Below are 17,996 nucleotides of genomic sequence, written 5' to 3' on the forward strand. Positions count from 1 at the left end.
GATTCTCGTTTGGGGTGTTAGAGCCCCTCGGTCGAGGTGCTAAAATCCTCGGTTGGGTGTAAATGTCCCTCAGTTGGGGTGCTGAAATCCTCGGTCGGGGTGTTGAAGTCCTCGGTTGAGGTTTAGAAATTCTCGATCCTTGGTTAGCCTCAAGCTGATTTTGTTGGTCTTAAGTGCGAAGAACACTCAGTCTTAGGTTAGCCTTTAGCTAATTTTCCTCAGTCTTGGGCGCTGATGTCCATCGGTCCTGGGTTAGCCTTTGGCTAACTTTTGTCGGTCCAGGGCGTTGATGTTCCTTGGTCCTATCTAAACTAAAGCTAAGTTCACTAGTCCTCAAGAACATCAAAACTACAGGGTTTGATGTTTTTGTTTGAGGCATAGAGCCTTTGATACAAGGGCATGGGAAGCTTCCAATAGTTCCCAAGAACATTTTGAACATCATCCCGATGTATCATTCGTTCGGGAAGGGTTTCTATTCGTCACCTCATTATCATTTATTATCGGTCTCTTATCCCTTGGGAAACCACATTTCAATCATATTTTCACAAGTCTCTTATCCCTCAACAAACCAAGCATCAATCTCAATCACATTTTCACACACATTTTATCACTCGGTAAACCAATCACCGATTCTAATAATATTTCCACACGCCTCTTATCCCTCTGCAAATCAACCACCAATCTCAATCACATTTTCAAACATCTCTTATTAATCGGAAAATTAACCACCAATCTCAATTAGAGTTTCACACAGCTTTTATCATTCAGCAAACTAACCACGAAGGATGACAATTTGAAACCGTCCCACGGTAACCGAACCGAATTACCCTATTTAGGTAGTTTTCCCTGGTTTGACCAGTAGTTGACCGGAGATGGGGCGGGGATAGTAATTGTGCCCCCATCCCTACCCGCCCCGATCTCACCCCAAATATTATAAACACAATTAAATATATAAAATCACCTATATATTTATTTGGTCATTATATTTTAGAAGAGTTTTAAGTTTATTTATTTATATTATGATTAATTTTTAATATATTATAATATATATTATATTAAAAAAATCCGTTTATACAATTTTAATATATAAATATATTATTTTTTAGAGAATATGGTATAAGCGGTGCCCACGGGGATTTCTCAAAATTGAATGGGGCGGAGAATGACTTATATTGTTAGGAGGTTAATTCTCAAATTTGATGTTGAGTTTTAAATATTAATTTTTATCAGTTTAGGTGGTTAAATGATTGTACTTGTTTTTTTTTGTTAGGTTACAAATTCGAAACATACCTATATTATTTTTAATATTATTTTTAACCGTTTCAAGTTTATGAACGAATAACTTACAATCCAACTTAAGTATCCATTTACTCTATAATATATATATCCAAATTAATCATAGACTTCAGTAAACCAAACAAATTCAAATTAAACATATTATATATATATTAAATGATGTTGATTTTGAAAAGAGATATATTTTTTTTTTGTATTTAAAAGATATTAATATGTAAAGATTAAATAAATTTTATTTTATTTTATTTTAAATAATTGTTATTTAAATATTTTTTAATGGATAAGAGAAGAGATAAAATGATATTCCATAAAAAAAAAATCAAACAATCAAGCACCCAGCCTTATTAGGCGGCGGTCAGCCTCATGCATGACTTAGTTTAGAGACGTCTGTAAAGGCCATGAGGAACAAACCTCCAAAATCAACTCTAATATATAAAAATGATTTCTAGATAAAGAAGAAACAATACATACATGGGAGTTGGGATGGATGCATCGACAGTAGTAGTACTCATCTCTGTCTCAGTCTCTACTATCGCCCTTTGGTCTCTGGTCTCATTCCTGTATCGGACATGGTGGGTACCCAATCGAACGAAACAAAAGATGAAGTCTCAGGGCATCAACGGCCCTCCTTACAGCTTCCTCCATGGAAACTACAAGGAGGTCTTCCGTATGAAGATGGAAGCCCTGAGCAAGCCCTTGGATCATCTCTCACACCGGATCCTTCCACGTATCCAGCCTCATTTGCACGACTGGATCCAGCTCTACGGAAAGTGTGTGCTTACTTGGGTTGGCCCCATCCCTGAACTCATCGTCGCAGAAACAGAGCTCGCAAAGGAGATACTCCAGAACAGAGACAAGACTTTCCTAAAGCTCAAAATGGATGGGTTTTTGAAGAGATTACTGGGTAATGACGTCGCCACTTCTGAAGGAGAAAGATGGGTCAGAAAAAGGAAGGTCATTAATCCAGCATTCTCACCAAAGAGCTTAAAGGTACTTTGCACTTTGCATATATATATATATATATATGATTCTGATTTAAAAGTTATTGCATGCAAAAAAGTACAGAAGATGGTCCCTGTCATGATTGACTCTGTTGGAGTGATGCTAGAGAGGTGGAAAAGACACGATCACAACTTGGAGATTGAGGTTTCTGAAGAGTTCAGTTTGCTGACTTCAGATGTCATTTCCAGGACAGTTTTCGGATCAAACTATGAACAAGGAAAGAATGTTTTTGAGATGATAAAGAAGTTAAGCCACTCGGGTGCTCAACCAACCTATTTACTCTGGTTTCCACCCTTTCTTAGGTATATATATATATATTTATAATTTACTCCTTAATTTGTGTGTTTAATTAAATCGAAACCGAGAGAACTTAATGTCAGGAAGCTAATTAAGAAAAGCAAGCAGGAGATAGAAGAAGTTAAACTGGAACAAAGCATAGAAGCTTCCATTCTAGCGATTATCAAAAACAGAGAAGAAGAAGAAGAAGAAGAAGAAGAAGAAGAAGAAGAAGAAGAAGAAGAAGAAGAAGAAGAAGATGATGATGATGATGGTCATGCTATGGATCTACTGAGTTTGCTTGTGAGGGCAATGAAATGTGAGGATAGCAGCATCTATGTAGTCATCAGCTTACAAGACATCGTAGACGAGTGCAAGACATTCTACTTCGCAACACACCATGACGTTGTTGCTTTCGTGGGTAGTCTTTCTATTGGCCATTCATCAGGAATGGCAAGAGAAAGCAAGAACTGAGGTACTAAAGCTGTTCGGAAAAGACCCTCCAAACGCAGACAATCTTTCCAAAATGAAAACAGTAAGAAATATGATCTGAATGATGAAAATAGTTTCTTTTTTTTTTATCGAAAATTAAAATGGGTGGGTGCATAAATACAGATGAGCATGATCATCAACGAGACACTGAGACTGTACCCTGTGAGCGATGCGCTTGTTAGGCAGATTGAGAAAGATGTGAGGCTTGGAAATAATTTGATTATCCCCGGAAAAACTAAAGTGTCAATCCAGCTTCTGGCTATGCATCACGACCCGGAGACTTGGGGCGTGGACGTTTATAAGTTCAAGCCGGAGAGATTTGAGGAAGGAGCGGCGCATGTGGAGAATGGGGCGCTTAGATTCATTCCCTTTGGTTATGGACCCAGAATGTGCCTTGGAATGAACTTTGCACTTAACGAGACAAAGATTGCAATATCAATGATATTACAACGATATGCGTTTTCGCTATGTCCCAGCTACGTACATGCTCCTATGCAGAAATTGGTCATTTGTTCCCTACTATGTTGCACGGATACGGATACTCGTGTCGTATAATACGATACGGATACGGTGATACGGCAAGTTTTGAAAATATAGGATACGATACGTTTAGGATACGCATATTATTAAAAATTATTATAAAAATTATATAAAATAATAATTAAAAAAATTAAAAAATATTAATAGTTGGTTAATAACTTGATGTGAATCTTAAGTTTATCTAGTTTATCTAAGAAACATATAAGATAGAGAAAGTAAGATAAAAGAGAAGCTTGAGTCAAAAGAGGAAATGTTAGTTTAGGGTTAGTTTGTTTTAAACATTTCGGTCCTCCTAAAATTTTTACTTTTTAAAAATTACCCAAATCGTATCCAAGCCGTATCGGATTGGTCAACTCCATAAAAAGTCAACGACACTTCTTTTGCCGTATCCGATACCCGTTTTTCCGTATCCGATACTCCGAATTTTTTTTTTTTGGAGTATCCGTGCTACATAGGTCCCCAGCATGGAATTCAGGTGCTACTTCATCCTCTCTAGCAGTGTTATTCCCCATTGTCAATCAGATCCCACCAGCATGCATGGGAAATAGCTTTCTTTTGTTGTATTGTTTAATCATCGAATTCAGAAATGAAACGTATGCAAGTGTGGGATTTTATCCAATCGGTTTTCTGGGATTTTATCCAATCGGTTTTCTAATGTTTTGTTGTTAATTTGAAGCGTATTGAGAACATGTATGCAAGTGATCAAATCCATTTTCTAATGAGATCTTAATATCTATCTTTTGTAATTGTAATTGTTATTGAATCTTATTTGGAATGTCATCTTTAATAAAATTCAGTTTATACTTGCAAAATAAAATTTTACTCAACGCTATTTTTCGTATACTTTTTCGTATCCATCACTTCTTTGTCCTTTTCTATACTACTACCTTTTGGATTTTCTTAAAACTTTTCATCATTTTCTTAAAACTTAATTAATCAGGTGAATGCTTTTTCTTTTCCTTTCTCAAATTTATAATATGAACTTACTTCTAAACATTTGATGCCTTTGTTGCCTAACCAACCCCCAAAATGAACTGAACTGAAAAAAGGTCTTGCTTGTTGAATGCAGATGAGCATGATCATCAACGAGACAGTGAGATCGTTAGGCAGCTTCAAAATGATGTGAAGCTTGAAAATATGTTGATTATCAAAGCTAAAGTGACAATCCAGGTTCTGGCGATGCATCACCACCTGCAGGACTGGGGCGACATCGTTTATAAGTTCAAGCCAGAGATATTTGAGGAAGGAGCATGAATCTTATGGACCAAAATGTGGATGAAGATCGCAATATAAATGATCTATACATTCCTGCTCTACCCACTTTTTTGAATCAGAACATGTATGCTGGTGTGGGATTTGATCAAATCGATTTTCTAAAGAATTGAGAACATACATGCAAGTGATCACATCCATTTTCTAATAAGATCTTAATATCTATATTTTGTTATTGAATCGTATTTGGATAGTCATCTTTAATACAGTTCACTTTTTACTTTCATATTTAAATATTAATAAAAAACAGTACTCTGTCTGAACCAAGAAGATGAAGAAGAAGATAAAAATAATATTGATCTTAATGGTTCAGCACAGCCTAAAATTTCAGTTCCCAAAATTTCAAAATAACCATTTTACATAAACCAAAAGGAAACAAGACAAACTGTGTACAACATAATCTGGGTAAAGCCATGCCGTGCTTAATTGGTATATTTCCCAACCAAGAAACAAGACAATTGTGTGAATGAATGCCTCACAACTAATACCCTTTGTAAATTATACACATTTGTAATAAATTATGGATGAGGTTGAGATTGTCCATAATGAAATCTTGTTCTCAAAGCAACAAACAGTTGAATCTTTGTCATCATATGAAGAAAACCTCAATCTGGTCTTCAAAATTCGATCCAGCAAACGCAAGATAGATTGAAAAACTTTCCATACTCAGCCATGGCAACCGGTCTTAAACAACAAGTTCCTTCAACTTCTCTGTTGTGCATATGTTTCCATTTGAAGAAGCAGACCCGACATTGTGAGCAGCATCAATGGGACCGTTTAGGCTAATATGATTGTAAGTTGAGTTGGAAATGGCAGAGCTCCGGGTACCCTCAAAGTATGTTGAATATAAGAAGTAATCAGCACATCGACCCTTCCATCCTACAATAAGAAATCATTATCCTCCAAAACTGTACAGAAATCAGAGCAATAATACATGACTATTTCCTTTGAATGGGAATATTCCAAACCAAGGTACTTTGTCGTTTACAAATCTGCGTGGAGGAACAATGGAATATGCGTAATTATTGGTTCTCATAGAGTAACAACCAGATGAGTCCTGCAAAGACTGATGTTTCATTTCTAAGGCCCTTTTTCATTCTAACCTTCAGTACTTTGTGCATACCTTTACTAGATTAAAATTCTTTCATGTAATCTTTTAGGAAATTTGATTTATCTTTCTGGAAAATAAATCAAGATGCAGGGAATGGATACTTGTTCTTGAACAAAAGAATGCCAGCTTTATAGAGTGAATATTTCATGAGTGAACTTTGTTTTGGGAAAAGTAGAGCAGACTTACGAAGTGCAGCATCAGAATCATTGAATGTATCCCCTAGCAATTGGTGAACTGCAATACAGTCTTTGAGTTTCCATTCTTCAACCGACGCGAGTGCCAGATTTCTAATTCCATAAAAATAGTGATGGTTATTCACTTTTACAAAAGCAAATAGTAGGAAAAATGTTCCAAAACTATATAACTTCAAATCATGGAAGAAAAATACGTTGAGAGTAGGTTGTTAGAAGAATCTTGTATAAGTCTAATTGCATCCTCCTTCTTGCTTGGATCCAAAAGGTAGAGCATTTCTGCTACAGCAACTCTATGCATCAAGGAATCTGCCAAAGAAAACATTAAAAAGAATTGAATGAAATGCTAATTTTCAAATTTATTTAATTATTTAAAAGTCAAGCTTGTTTAAACAAAGTAAAAAAAAAAAAGTAAAAGTACAAGCATTGAAAAAATATTAAAAAGTGCGATTGTAACCTTTATGCTTCTCAAGGAAATTTGAATTTGCCTCAATTAGAGATTTTTCATGTAGCTGACTGCAAGCAAGTGTGACATAAGATGTCATATACGAGTATAAAACAAGAAATAAATGTAAAGCTTGCAAAAAGAACCTGAAACCAGGACGCTCTGCTTCTAAGACAGCCCAAATAAGTTTGTCGGAGTCGGCCACTGGAACAGGTAGAGATTCCATCTTGTGGAAAAATCTTATCTGCAAAAGAGAAAGAGTGATATTTATACTCAAGTATGAAGAATCAGGCAAAAAAATTTGCAGCCCTTTATGTTCCCTTTGTGGTGTGACCTTTTATTTTGTGGCAAGACCTGGTTTTTTGCACTATTTAAACAAATTTTGGTTCATCTTATGGCAAAATTGGCAGGTGTCATATTTCTATTAACTAAAGTAATGATTGAGAAAACAAACCAAGCAGCGATGGGAGTCTGGGTTATCAGCATCCAATCGTTGAAGCTGTTTAACAGCCTGGAGGAACAATAAGCGATTCATTATCAATCTATGAAGTCAATCTTCTAATAACTTGATAATACAAAATAGTATCTTAAAATTTACAAGCAAGCGATACAAAGAACAAAAGAATAGATATTTTGGGTGCAACGGAAAGAAATTAGAACCTGATATGAAAGCAAGATCTTTTGTTTTCGTATATTTAATTCAAACGACAATACATGAGTCTGTAAGCAGTCAGGTGAGTGCTTCTGGAGTAACTTCAAGTACTTTGTAGCTTCCAGCAATGGATCTTCAACCTACATTGACAGGTAGTAAAGTTACTCGTTCAAGGCTACATTCTCAAGAAAATTACTAAATAGGAGGCGAAGAAACCTGCAGCAGCTTTTCACCGTTTGGATCCAGATCTATCGGCTTCACATTTCGCTTTCCAGATTTTGATGCAGCAATCACATTTGACTCTTCACTTTTGGCTTCTGTCTCCTACAAAAATATGAAATAGTATACATAGTGAGCATATTTGGAAACTAATATTTTGTCACAATCATGATCTCATTGGATAATCGCCAAAGTTAAACTGTAAGTGATATTTTGATCTTGATCATTGAAGTTCTTCTAGAGTGATTTGTGTTCTATGCTTGTTTGAAGCAATTGGAATAGCTATTAAGTTTGGAATTCGATCCTAACATAATTTTATTTGCTTCATTTGGTATACAGAACTTTTGCTTGATGATGCTCGGATTATTTTTTGGATTCTGATTAATTGTTTTTAGATCATTATGACTTTTGGGGGGAAATGTAAATTTTTTCCAGATAGTGATGAACATGAAAAAAATTGAAATCAAAACCAGCCCATTCTATTCTAGGGAGAAAGTTTTCAACTACAAGAGGAGAAAATGAAATAGTACTTTCTTAGCTCGAGATTCTGCCTTCTTCTGCTTTTGCTTCAATTTCTTCTTCTGAGAAGGAGACAGCTTAGACATTTCATCTTCTTCTTCAGAAGTTGATTTTGATGGAAAATCATACAGCTGTATATAGCACCTAAACACCAGGTAGAACATCATAAATCAATTGGAGAGAGAATAGAACAAGTGCAAGTCACTAATGAAAACCAAAAGATAAAATGAGTTGTGTTGGACTAGCAAGAAAGGAGCAAATGATGAAATCAGTCATCTAAATTAGATTCCCAAACATGTTATGAGGAAAGAATCCCAAGTGTTTACCATGAATAACATCTTTACCTGATAGCTCCAATAGCTGCTTTCCTGAAATAAGCATAAGAGTGGAGCCTATCTTGAAATTTCAGCATTTCTACATATGTTCTTAGAGTCATCTTTCTCAAGCAGTACGAATGGAAATCAAATTGATCTTCATTTATATCTGCATAATGCTTCTCCACAGCCAAATATTTCTTCAAAGCTCGTCCCAAATCCTTTTGCCGGAAGTAACTATCTCCAGAGGCAAGTTCATACCTTGAGAAGAAGAGTGATACATTCACATGTCTAGCCGATAGGAAAGAACAAAATAACAAACAATCCTGATGACAGCACACAGACATACCACATGCATTGCATATCATAAAGACTATTATGTTGTTCTCCATCTTTTGTGAACAAGATAGCTGTCTTCTCAGCCATTGTAACCTTCAAAATGGTAAGAATAAGTTAGCAGATCAACAAATCTCAAGAAAACCTTCCCAACATTGAATAAGCAGGCCGATATGGGGAAAACATTAAAATGTGAGCTAAACGAAAACATCGTTAAGAATGTAAAGGTGATTCAACCAAAATATTGCCATGAAAAGCTGAAAGCGAAAAAGTGAGGACCTGATCAGCCTGAAGCATGCGTTTAACACATTCACTGTTTACATAGCGATCTGCAAGATCCATGCATCTTGCTTCATCTGCCAATGCCGACGCAGCCACCAAATCACCAGCATGCTTTAATATTCGACTCTGTAAACAATCATCAAGATGTAAGATATATAATATGTGTTTCTTGCATAGCGCAAACATTCAGATAAGCTGAAAACAGTTTAGCTTTATAATCAGGAAACCAAGTGACTGAATTTGAGAGAAAGAACCGAAAAGTAAAAGAAAGAATTCTCGAACCTTGACGGAATACAAATCAATCACTGTAGGTGTGTGTTCAATGGATTCATCGATCTTTCTGAGTGCAAGATCATATTGGCCACGCCTGTCATAATGCTGTTCAAATGCATGATATTAATACACTACAAAAGTCTAAATAACCAAAGTATGTCTCAACGCAGAAAAGAAAAATATGAAACTTTCATATTAGAACAAAGTAAAGACATTAATCAAATATATGAGTTGAAACACCAAACCTGAGCTAAATAGAACAAAGTCCAGAGAAGTGTAGAAGGAGGCTCATTCTCCATCCTATACATAAAATCAAGAAAAGGATGGAAGATAAAATTTAGTAGCATAGCACTTCCCAGTAATCAGGAGGGGGATCCAAATGATGCTTGTTCCAAATGACAACTTAATACATGATATGATACTAATAGCATACCTCCCAGGAAATCCACCCGTGGTCCTGATTGAATTCTCCAGCTCAAGCATCAATTGCTCCAGTATATCTGCCTGAAGATTCAGTAGAAATGTGATGAACATACACGAGAAAGATATTCAGCAATAGAAAACCAAAGATACAAGTAAAATTTTGAATGAGTTCATCTTCACAGTTTATTTTGATCATTAAAGTAGATCTGCACTAACCTTGCCAGGTTGATCATACAGAGGAGAGAGATCAGAAAACAACGAGGGAACGCCCTAGTAGAATCATGAAAAAAGATGAGTACTTCTTGTAACTAAAAAGGTAGCAAAAGAAAGTCATATACCTTTGTCAGGAGGGGCCTCACATAACTATCTGCCGCGTCCCGAAACTTTTTTCCCAACAAAAAATCAAGCGGTATTCTCTGGCATTGTATGTCAATTGTCAGAGCAAAATAAAACCAAGAATTCATAAGCTTAAAAGAATGACTATATTCATAGTAGGGTTAGTTATGATAAGAAATGCATCTACTCTGTATTGAAAACTTTGACTCAATTATTCTCACAAAGTTGCATATACTTCTTCATATCGAAACCTTTTTCCCAAATTCTTCTATCTTTTTCATAAGGAAGGACTAATCAGAAATGTCAGGCCTGTGATTCCACCACAATGCATGGAAATAAACTCTGGGTGGTTGTCTTTTTGCCTTTTGTCTTTCTTTGATTGTAAAATGAAGGCACTTCGCGTTCAAAAATTGGAATTGTTTGTGGAAACCAACGCCATTCATTTTTGCATATTAAGGATGGTAATTAAACATTCCTACATCCTGTAATACTTCAGAAAGGAGAAAAAGTGCACCCTTGGAGAAGCATAAATAAATAACCATCTCTGACACTGGTTGAGAACTCCATCTTATGATAGATTATTTCATTTTGAAACTACATTCACCCTATATACTAACTATGCTTAGAATGGATAGGGGTCCTACATTGTTTGTGGTTAGTAAACCAAAATTGGTTGAGATCATGGTTAATTACTGTGTAACAACACGCTGCATGAAATCCATTTGCATCATCACATTAATCCACCAACCAATTAAGGAACAAAAGAAATTCTCGATGAATTACCTTAACAGCAGATGACCGTGTATATTGCCGCTCAAGCGATTTGTACAAGGATTCTAGCTGTTCAACTTCACTGGCTTGATACTGAGAATTTTCTGAATACAAACCAACACTCTTCTGTAGACCTTCATAATATCTACAAGACCAAAAATAAGTCAGAAAATATAGTATTTACCTCAATAAAAAAGCATAGCAATAGAAGCTGATGCACCAATAGAAAATGTTACATATTAAGATTAGTAGCTAGATAGGGTTAACTTGAGGATGAATAAGCATAGAATTGTCTGAGTGAACATACACACAATGTTACTAATGAGAAATCATGTGCAAAGTATCACCTGATACTGAACCCATCACCAGAAATAAGGACAAGGGAGGAGAGGGGAAAGAAACATCAAGTCACAACAAAACAAGCATGTGAAATTAATAACAATTGATCAACCAACCATCATAACATGCATTTATAAGTTTGAATCAACAGTCTAAGTAGTGTACTCAAGACTTCCCAGTTTTATATAATAAAATATCCTAATCAAATATTGCCTCTGAATGGAGGAGAGAAGTAAAAGTTACTTGTGTTAAAGTGAGAAATTAATTCAAGCTGTATAAGATCATATTATCCTAGATTGAAACCTAAGAAAGCCGCATGAATTCCTGAATTAAAATCTACATGGAAAAAAAACTATTCTGAAGGAAAAAGCATAAATGAGCATGAAACATCAAGTTAATTGCTGTGTAGCACTCAATTTTTGCCCCCCTAGGGGTGATTTTAATGTTACACCCTGTGTACTGAAAACACGCAAAAAAAAACATTTAAAACATCATCAACCGCATAAAGTGCAACTTTCTACAAGATCAGTTTGCATCAGCCAACAAGCAAAAAGACAACATAAAATAGTACTCACATAATTGTTGCATTGAACAACCAATAGTGTTCAATCAGAAAATTGAAGTTTAGGGATTTTCACAATCTAATTCTTATAAAAGACCACTTCTTATACCTGTAATTGTCAGGATTCATGGACAGCAGCGTCATATATAACTTTTCAGCTTCTTCTCTGTGATCTAGCTTAACAAGAAGAGAAACTTGGTGTTCCTTGTATGATAGTTTATCAACCTAGCCAAGAAAAGGTCAACATGTTGAGTTACTACATGAAAGACCTCACCTTGTATTAGATATTGTAGAATATACTTACAATTTTAGACTCGTTCTTCTTCAACTCTTCCAGAGCTTTCGCAAGATAATTACATTCCTCCAACAGTGAAATCTGAAGGAGAATAGCACAGAAAACTCATCAACAGACAAGCAATCTTCATTTTGTACAATTTTCAGGATGGTGGGCTGGGCAAAGAAGACATGATACATGTATATCAAAGCCACTAGATGATAAAGTTGACTTATTATGTGTATCCATAGACATGGATGTGCATAGAATTCAACCCTATCACTTTAAAATAGTAAAATGCATTATACAAGTATATAAGAGGAACCAAATTCTGCATTTTTGCTCAAACAACCAGAACTCACTAATTCATATGTAAGCACACCAAAACTAGCTCAGGGTGGACATTACTTTTGTTGAACGGTTGAAGGAAAGAAATGTCACAGGTGAAAGAATTCGCGTGTCAAATGATAAAGCCAATAATAGAGGTAAGGAGGCCAGGGATCACCCTCGAAGGAGGGTAAGACTTCTAATAAAGTCAACTTTACAAAAGTTTATGTTACGACTTGTTTCGTAAGTTGTGTTTATGGGTTCTTGATTTCAAGAATCAAGTTCTTGATCTCTAGGACCGGGTGGAAATGTATAATCAAAGGGAAGTGGAAGGTTTTGTAATAGAGAATTTGGGATTAGGGGATAGAAGAACCAAGGGTGAGAAGAGAAATACTGTTGGTCTATACCAAACAGTCCAAAATAAATAATCAAAACATAATAGACAAATGGGGGGTTGAAGAAGTGAAGAACTTTCACAAGTAATTTCATATATTCATTATTCCATTTATGGGTCCTTGGGGAAGAGTGATCAGCCTTTTATAGGTGATGTCTTGCCCCAGAATATTCGGTTACAACTACTTAGAAAATAACAGAATTCGGTTTGTAAAATAGAAAGGGAAAGCAAAACAAAATATTAAAACAACAAACAGAAATCTAGCCCAAGTGCACACTAGGACCGATGGAGGGTGCTGAAATTATTCTAGGACCGATGCATTAATTTGGAGACCCTAACATTTTACTCCACATATGTTGAGACCTCTCTTAACTGCATACTTAATGCATATGGAAAGGGAATTCAAGGAAACCCAGAAATTATATGGCATGTAGAAGTGGGATTATCCAGAAATTGCAGATAAACTTCTTAATTGAGTAGATGCTTTAGGTTCCCACTTCTCTATGCATCAAATGGAACTACTGAAGAATTTACTTATGACATGGAGTAAAATATCAGCTATCTGCTTCTCATTGTGAACTGGTTATGTAATATCTTGTCATAAACTAGGTAATTTAGCAATTTGTTTTTTGAATGGAGGATGCTAGCATGACATCCACTTCAACATAAGAGGTAATTTAGCAATATTACAACACTTATCAGTCATATCTCTGCAAAGATAACTCTCCAACAAATGGAAGTCTTACCTTATACAATAGCATTTCTCCATGCTCACAACGTTCACCATCTGGAGGATAATCATCCTCAACGGTCCCTTCATACGCTTCAAGTATGTCAACTGCTTTTGAAGCACTAAAAAAGCAGCCCAAGAAAGAGTCATTAGAGTTCTGAATCAAGACTAACTTCCATGATTCATAGGTTAAAAGTATCACAAGACAAATGTCAAATTTTCCCAGCCTGTATAAGCTTAGCATATCATAAAATTTACTTAAATTAGAGAGTGATAACACAAGGCATGTCCACTAAACTCCATCCTCTCACATGTCTCTCAAATAGAGATATGAAGAAGAGGAACGGGCAGTGCAAATAGGTCCCAATTTGAATCAGAATAGAGGTCATACTTAGAATTTAGGTGATGAGCAACTGCAAAACCAATCCAGTTCATACGATGGTTTGGCTTCAGAGTCAGCAATTGTTGTCTGGTTTCAACGAAACCCATCAAATCACGCATTTGAGCCTGTGAAATAATGAACAAGTTATGGATCACGTCACGCACTATGAAACACAAAGATTAACTAATTCCATATGAAAAATAATGAAATTAAATGGATAACTCAAAGCTTCTGTGAGCAACGGCCTTAATAAAATTTCCTTAGACTGCACATATTCACAACTGACATAAAGCTTAAGTGCAATACAAGGAATATATTGTCATGCAGTAAACTATATGGGGAGCAAATTAATACATAAAGGATACAACATGGTATATTGTTCCTAATGGTTTACAACTACCATTCAATTGATAATATGAAACTTAACTAAATCTGCATATTAATCGTCAAACAGCGATAACCCCATGCCCCAAGGAAATAAATAGGAGAAAAGGAAATGCTAATTTCATGTTCCATCTATCTCATAATGCAAAGACCACTATTTTTTGTTAGTTGAGGACAGTATTCAAGGAAAGAGAAAGGGAGCTAGAAAAGGTAATCAATTAATTTCACCTGTAAGAGTGATAAGTCCCTTAGAATTTCAATGTTGTCTGGATCAATCCGTAAAGCATTTCTGTAGCACTTAATTGCCTCTCTGTATTCTCTGTCTGACCGATATAGGAGACCATAAACATGCCAGCAAACATGACTTTTGAGATCATTCTGTGTCAAAGAAAATGTTGGAACAAATATTACTCAATAATTTTATCCTATAATATGGTGCAAAAGCAAAACCAGCACTTACAACAAAGTGGAAGGACAAAACAGGCATAAATACAAGGCATGGAAAATTTATTCTAACCTTCAGTCCAAGCCGTACAAGTTCATAAGCTTCTGCTTTGCGGTCCATGCAGTTCAATGTCAAACCCTTCATTGATAAGGTTTCTGGAAACCAAGAAAAATAACATATAAATGAAGAACCCTCAAAGAGAATCACGACACGTACCAAATTGGTGCAAGAACCATAAAACAACATGCTAAACAATTTTTGGGCCACACACACCACATCATCAACAGTGGCTGCAGAAATCTATCACTTCCAAATTGTCATAATTCCTATAATCAAACAAATACTATGCCAGATCTATTACCTTTCCATTTTATTTCACAAATACATATAGAACTAGATAGACATTCATATGCATGTTACATGGACTATTTGGAAACACTTTATGTTTCTGGATCTATCTTACTAAGTTCTGATTTTAGACGTGATCTCATCTAGATCATATCCACTGACATAAAAAGTGTTTCCAAATGAAGCCACAATTTAACTCCCCCCAATTTTGAGCTACAGTTGAGGAGAAGATAAAGAGGAATAGGAAGGTGGCAGCACATCCTAAAACCCAGAGAAGAAAGGAGAATAAGTCGTGTGCAATAAAGAGGAAAGACAGTATAAGAGAACATTCAATTAAGGAGGATAGATGGCAAAGAACTAATCAAAGGACAAATTGTGCCAGGGTTAATGAAGAGAATGATTTTCCAATAAAAAAAAGAATGATGAGGTGTTGCAAGTATATATAATGTCCTTAGAGTGTTCTAAGGTCAATGTGGTTTAATTCTTATTTGAAGCAAACTACAACTACATATAATGTCAACCTATACTACATACGACTGCGACAATATTCACATTAATGTATGCATATTAGCAAGAACACACTTTCAACTGAATCATAAATCTTTTAATTTGACGCTCTTTGGATTCATGCACATAAAACAAAAATTCATTAAGAAATATATTTCATAGTCAAGAAGTGAATAGCCCACATAATAACATATAATATGCATCGTAACACAAATCCAATGAAATAATAGGCCATGTAATATTGCTTACCTCCATGGTTTGGAAACTTCTTCAATATGGCATCTGCTGCCTTCAAACCCTTCTTATACTGCTTTGTTTCATATGATTTCTGCAAGTATGACATTCATTAGGGCACGTATCCACTGTAACTATCACATACAGATATCTAAACAGTGTTGGTCATTATTGGAACTTAACCATAAAAGAAATTCCCATACAACATCGTTAACAGTTGGAACTTTTCACAACCATGATTCCGAAACTAAACAAAAAATAAATCAGGTTCGATTGCCACTAAGAACGCTCTGAATTCAAAGGGGGGCATTATAGCCACCACCCAAGGAAAAAATCCGGGTCACAAAAAAAAAGAACTAAACTGAAAAAGAATAGTATGTCACCTAAAATCACTCTTAGAAACTTGTGATTACATTGAAATGAACTCTGATTTGCTGTCCATGTATCACCAAAGATTCAAAATATTATGTTACCAGGAAAGTCTCAAACCACAAAAATAATTCAGAGAAAAGAAAATGGCCTATCTTTCAGGTCACTTATCTCCACTTTTTCCAGTGGAACAAAGGTTTCCATAGGGAGTGTTCTTCTTTAGAGTCATAAGGAGAAACGGAGAAAAGAAAACTTGGTTTTATGGCCATGTTTTATTGGATGCTCAGAATGTGAAACTTGGAACTGATTTTGATGAAATTTCAGTATGTTGTTTCCAGCAAGAATAGCTGTACATGGCCCAGTGTGATACATGACATGTTCATTATTATAATTTGTGAAACCTGCCATATTCTTGTCGATTCTTCTTGGAGTTCAACTTAGAGAAGAAATATTCTTAAAGCTAACCAACATTGAGACTTTTGTTCATTCTGTACCTCTAATGGAGACAACATGATTCCATCCAATGGGTTTCCTGATATAATCTGATATGTCAAAGTATGTATTTTCTCAATTAAGTACGAAATACTTCTAATTACCCAACCATGTGTCATTGCCCGATTGTCCCTTCGAAACCCTAATATCTAATTTGTATCACACTATGATTATTTTGGAACTATGTTTTTTTTCTGTTAATATTAGCTGGTGAAGGGAGATGAGTTTGTTTCTTGGGTAGCTCTCTTGTTCTGTTGGCTCCTTTGATCAGTATTCTTTCCTAAGGTTATGAGGACATCTATTCATGAATATTTACAAAACATGTCCTTCAAGCTATCAACCCATGTATAATTCAGGGTCTTATGGTAGTTCAAAACACTTTATTAGCAAGCACGGAGTACCTTATTGCTTATGTGGTTTGCAAGCCCTTGAAGGCTTACACTTTTCCTCCCTAGCATAATTAGGTTTTATGCTCTAAAGAAAAAATGATGCTTGCTCAGTAAGAAGAGGTAATAACTATGGTTACAAATGTGTTTCAGATGTTCAGAATAGAAATGCTAACTCTCATACTCATTTAATCAAGTTTGTGATGAATAAAGTAAAGAACCTTGTGCGTCTAAAATTATGATGACATAGCACTACAAAATCTAATGGTACAAGACCTAGCAATGTGCTACACTAATGTAGCATAAGATAATATTAAACTTGGTAAATCTAACTGATAAATCAAAACACCCTTTCCATTAAAGCATATTACAATAGTAACTAGTTGTTCAATACTTTCTATTATTGTATTCGCATATGATTCCACCAATAGGGTCATTACCCATTGTTGTAGACGGAAACTTAGCTTTAGTGATAGAAACAACTATGTTACAATCACTGTCAACCAAATATAAGAATGAAAAGATTATAAAACCCATGAAGCTCAATGAATACCAAAATGCACAAGATGAAGGAAAGAACACTGGGAATATTATAAAGCTACAAACTTTGAATGAATACGTCCATAAAATCTAAAACAACAAACTTTAAATAAGAGTTAAAATAACAAAAATTTCAGCTAAACCTCGATATTAAAGTAATAAGATTGAAATTAAACTCTTACAACAATGAGCTTGAAGAGGTTAGCCTCTTTGGGAGGAAGAGAAGCGCCCATTGTTGCAGAAAGCTGCAAAGGTAGAATCGAGTTGAGATACGAGTTTATTGGAGATTCCGCGATATCCCACAATCGATAAAGAGTGTGTGTGAGAGAGAGAGAGAAAGAGAAAGAGAGATACTTGGGTAGAGCGAGAAAAGAAAGTGGCGTTTATCTGCTGCTGCTGAAAGTGCAACCCTACAGCGAAGACGAGCAACTGGTAGCACAGAACTTAGAAGAGAAGACCCTCCGAAAATCTGAATGCTCGAAAGGGTAAATATGTCTTTTTATAATACTTATAGCTGCCAAATCTTTTTCTTT

The 17,996-nt window shown here is 35.4% G+C and overlaps 1 protein-coding gene and 1 pseudogene across 2 annotated transcripts; one reads left to right on the forward strand and one right to left on the reverse strand.

The window, feature by feature from the left end:
* Positions 1–1,767: 1,767 nt before the first annotated feature.
* Positions 1,768–4,102, forward strand: LOC124913786 (annotated as a pseudogene).
* Positions 4,103–5,152: 1,050 nt separating this feature from the next.
* LOC124920494 (N-terminal acetyltransferase A complex auxiliary subunit NAA15-like) lies at positions 5,153–17,936 on the reverse strand. Of its 2 annotated transcripts, XM_047460991.1 has the most exons (27): positions 17,818–17,936; positions 17,646–17,708; positions 15,692–15,770; positions 14,660–14,742; positions 14,371–14,520; positions 13,768–13,883; positions 13,393–13,498; positions 11,956–12,027; positions 11,761–11,876; positions 10,763–10,895; positions 9,982–10,059; positions 9,860–9,913; positions 9,654–9,724; positions 9,466–9,520; positions 9,230–9,325; positions 8,945–9,073; positions 8,679–8,761; positions 8,360–8,590; positions 8,027–8,159; positions 7,494–7,601; positions 7,286–7,417; positions 7,080–7,136; positions 6,772–6,869; positions 6,638–6,696; positions 6,378–6,489; positions 6,176–6,276; positions 5,153–5,757 (listed from the first exon to the last, which is right to left on the reverse strand). In XM_047460991.1, exons 2-27 carry the CDS (start codon positions 17,694–17,696, stop codon positions 5,564–5,566), a joined length of 2,697 nt encoding a protein of 898 aa, XP_047316947.1. In that variant the 5' UTR covers positions 17,697–17,708; positions 17,818–17,936; the 3' UTR covers positions 5,153–5,563. The 2 variants fall into 2 exon arrangements, with proteins under 2 accessions (XP_047316947.1, XP_047316946.1); XM_047460990.1 differs by lacking the exon at positions 17,818–17,936 and having other exon boundaries at positions 17,646–17,799.
* Positions 17,937–17,996: the final 60 nt, after the last annotated feature.

This window comes from Impatiens glandulifera, chromosome 1 (genome assembly GCF_907164915.1).
Source record: "Impatiens glandulifera chromosome 1, dImpGla2.1, whole genome shotgun sequence".
In the NCBI taxonomy this organism is placed as follows: Eukaryota; Viridiplantae; Streptophyta; class Magnoliopsida; order Ericales; family Balsaminaceae; genus Impatiens; species Impatiens glandulifera.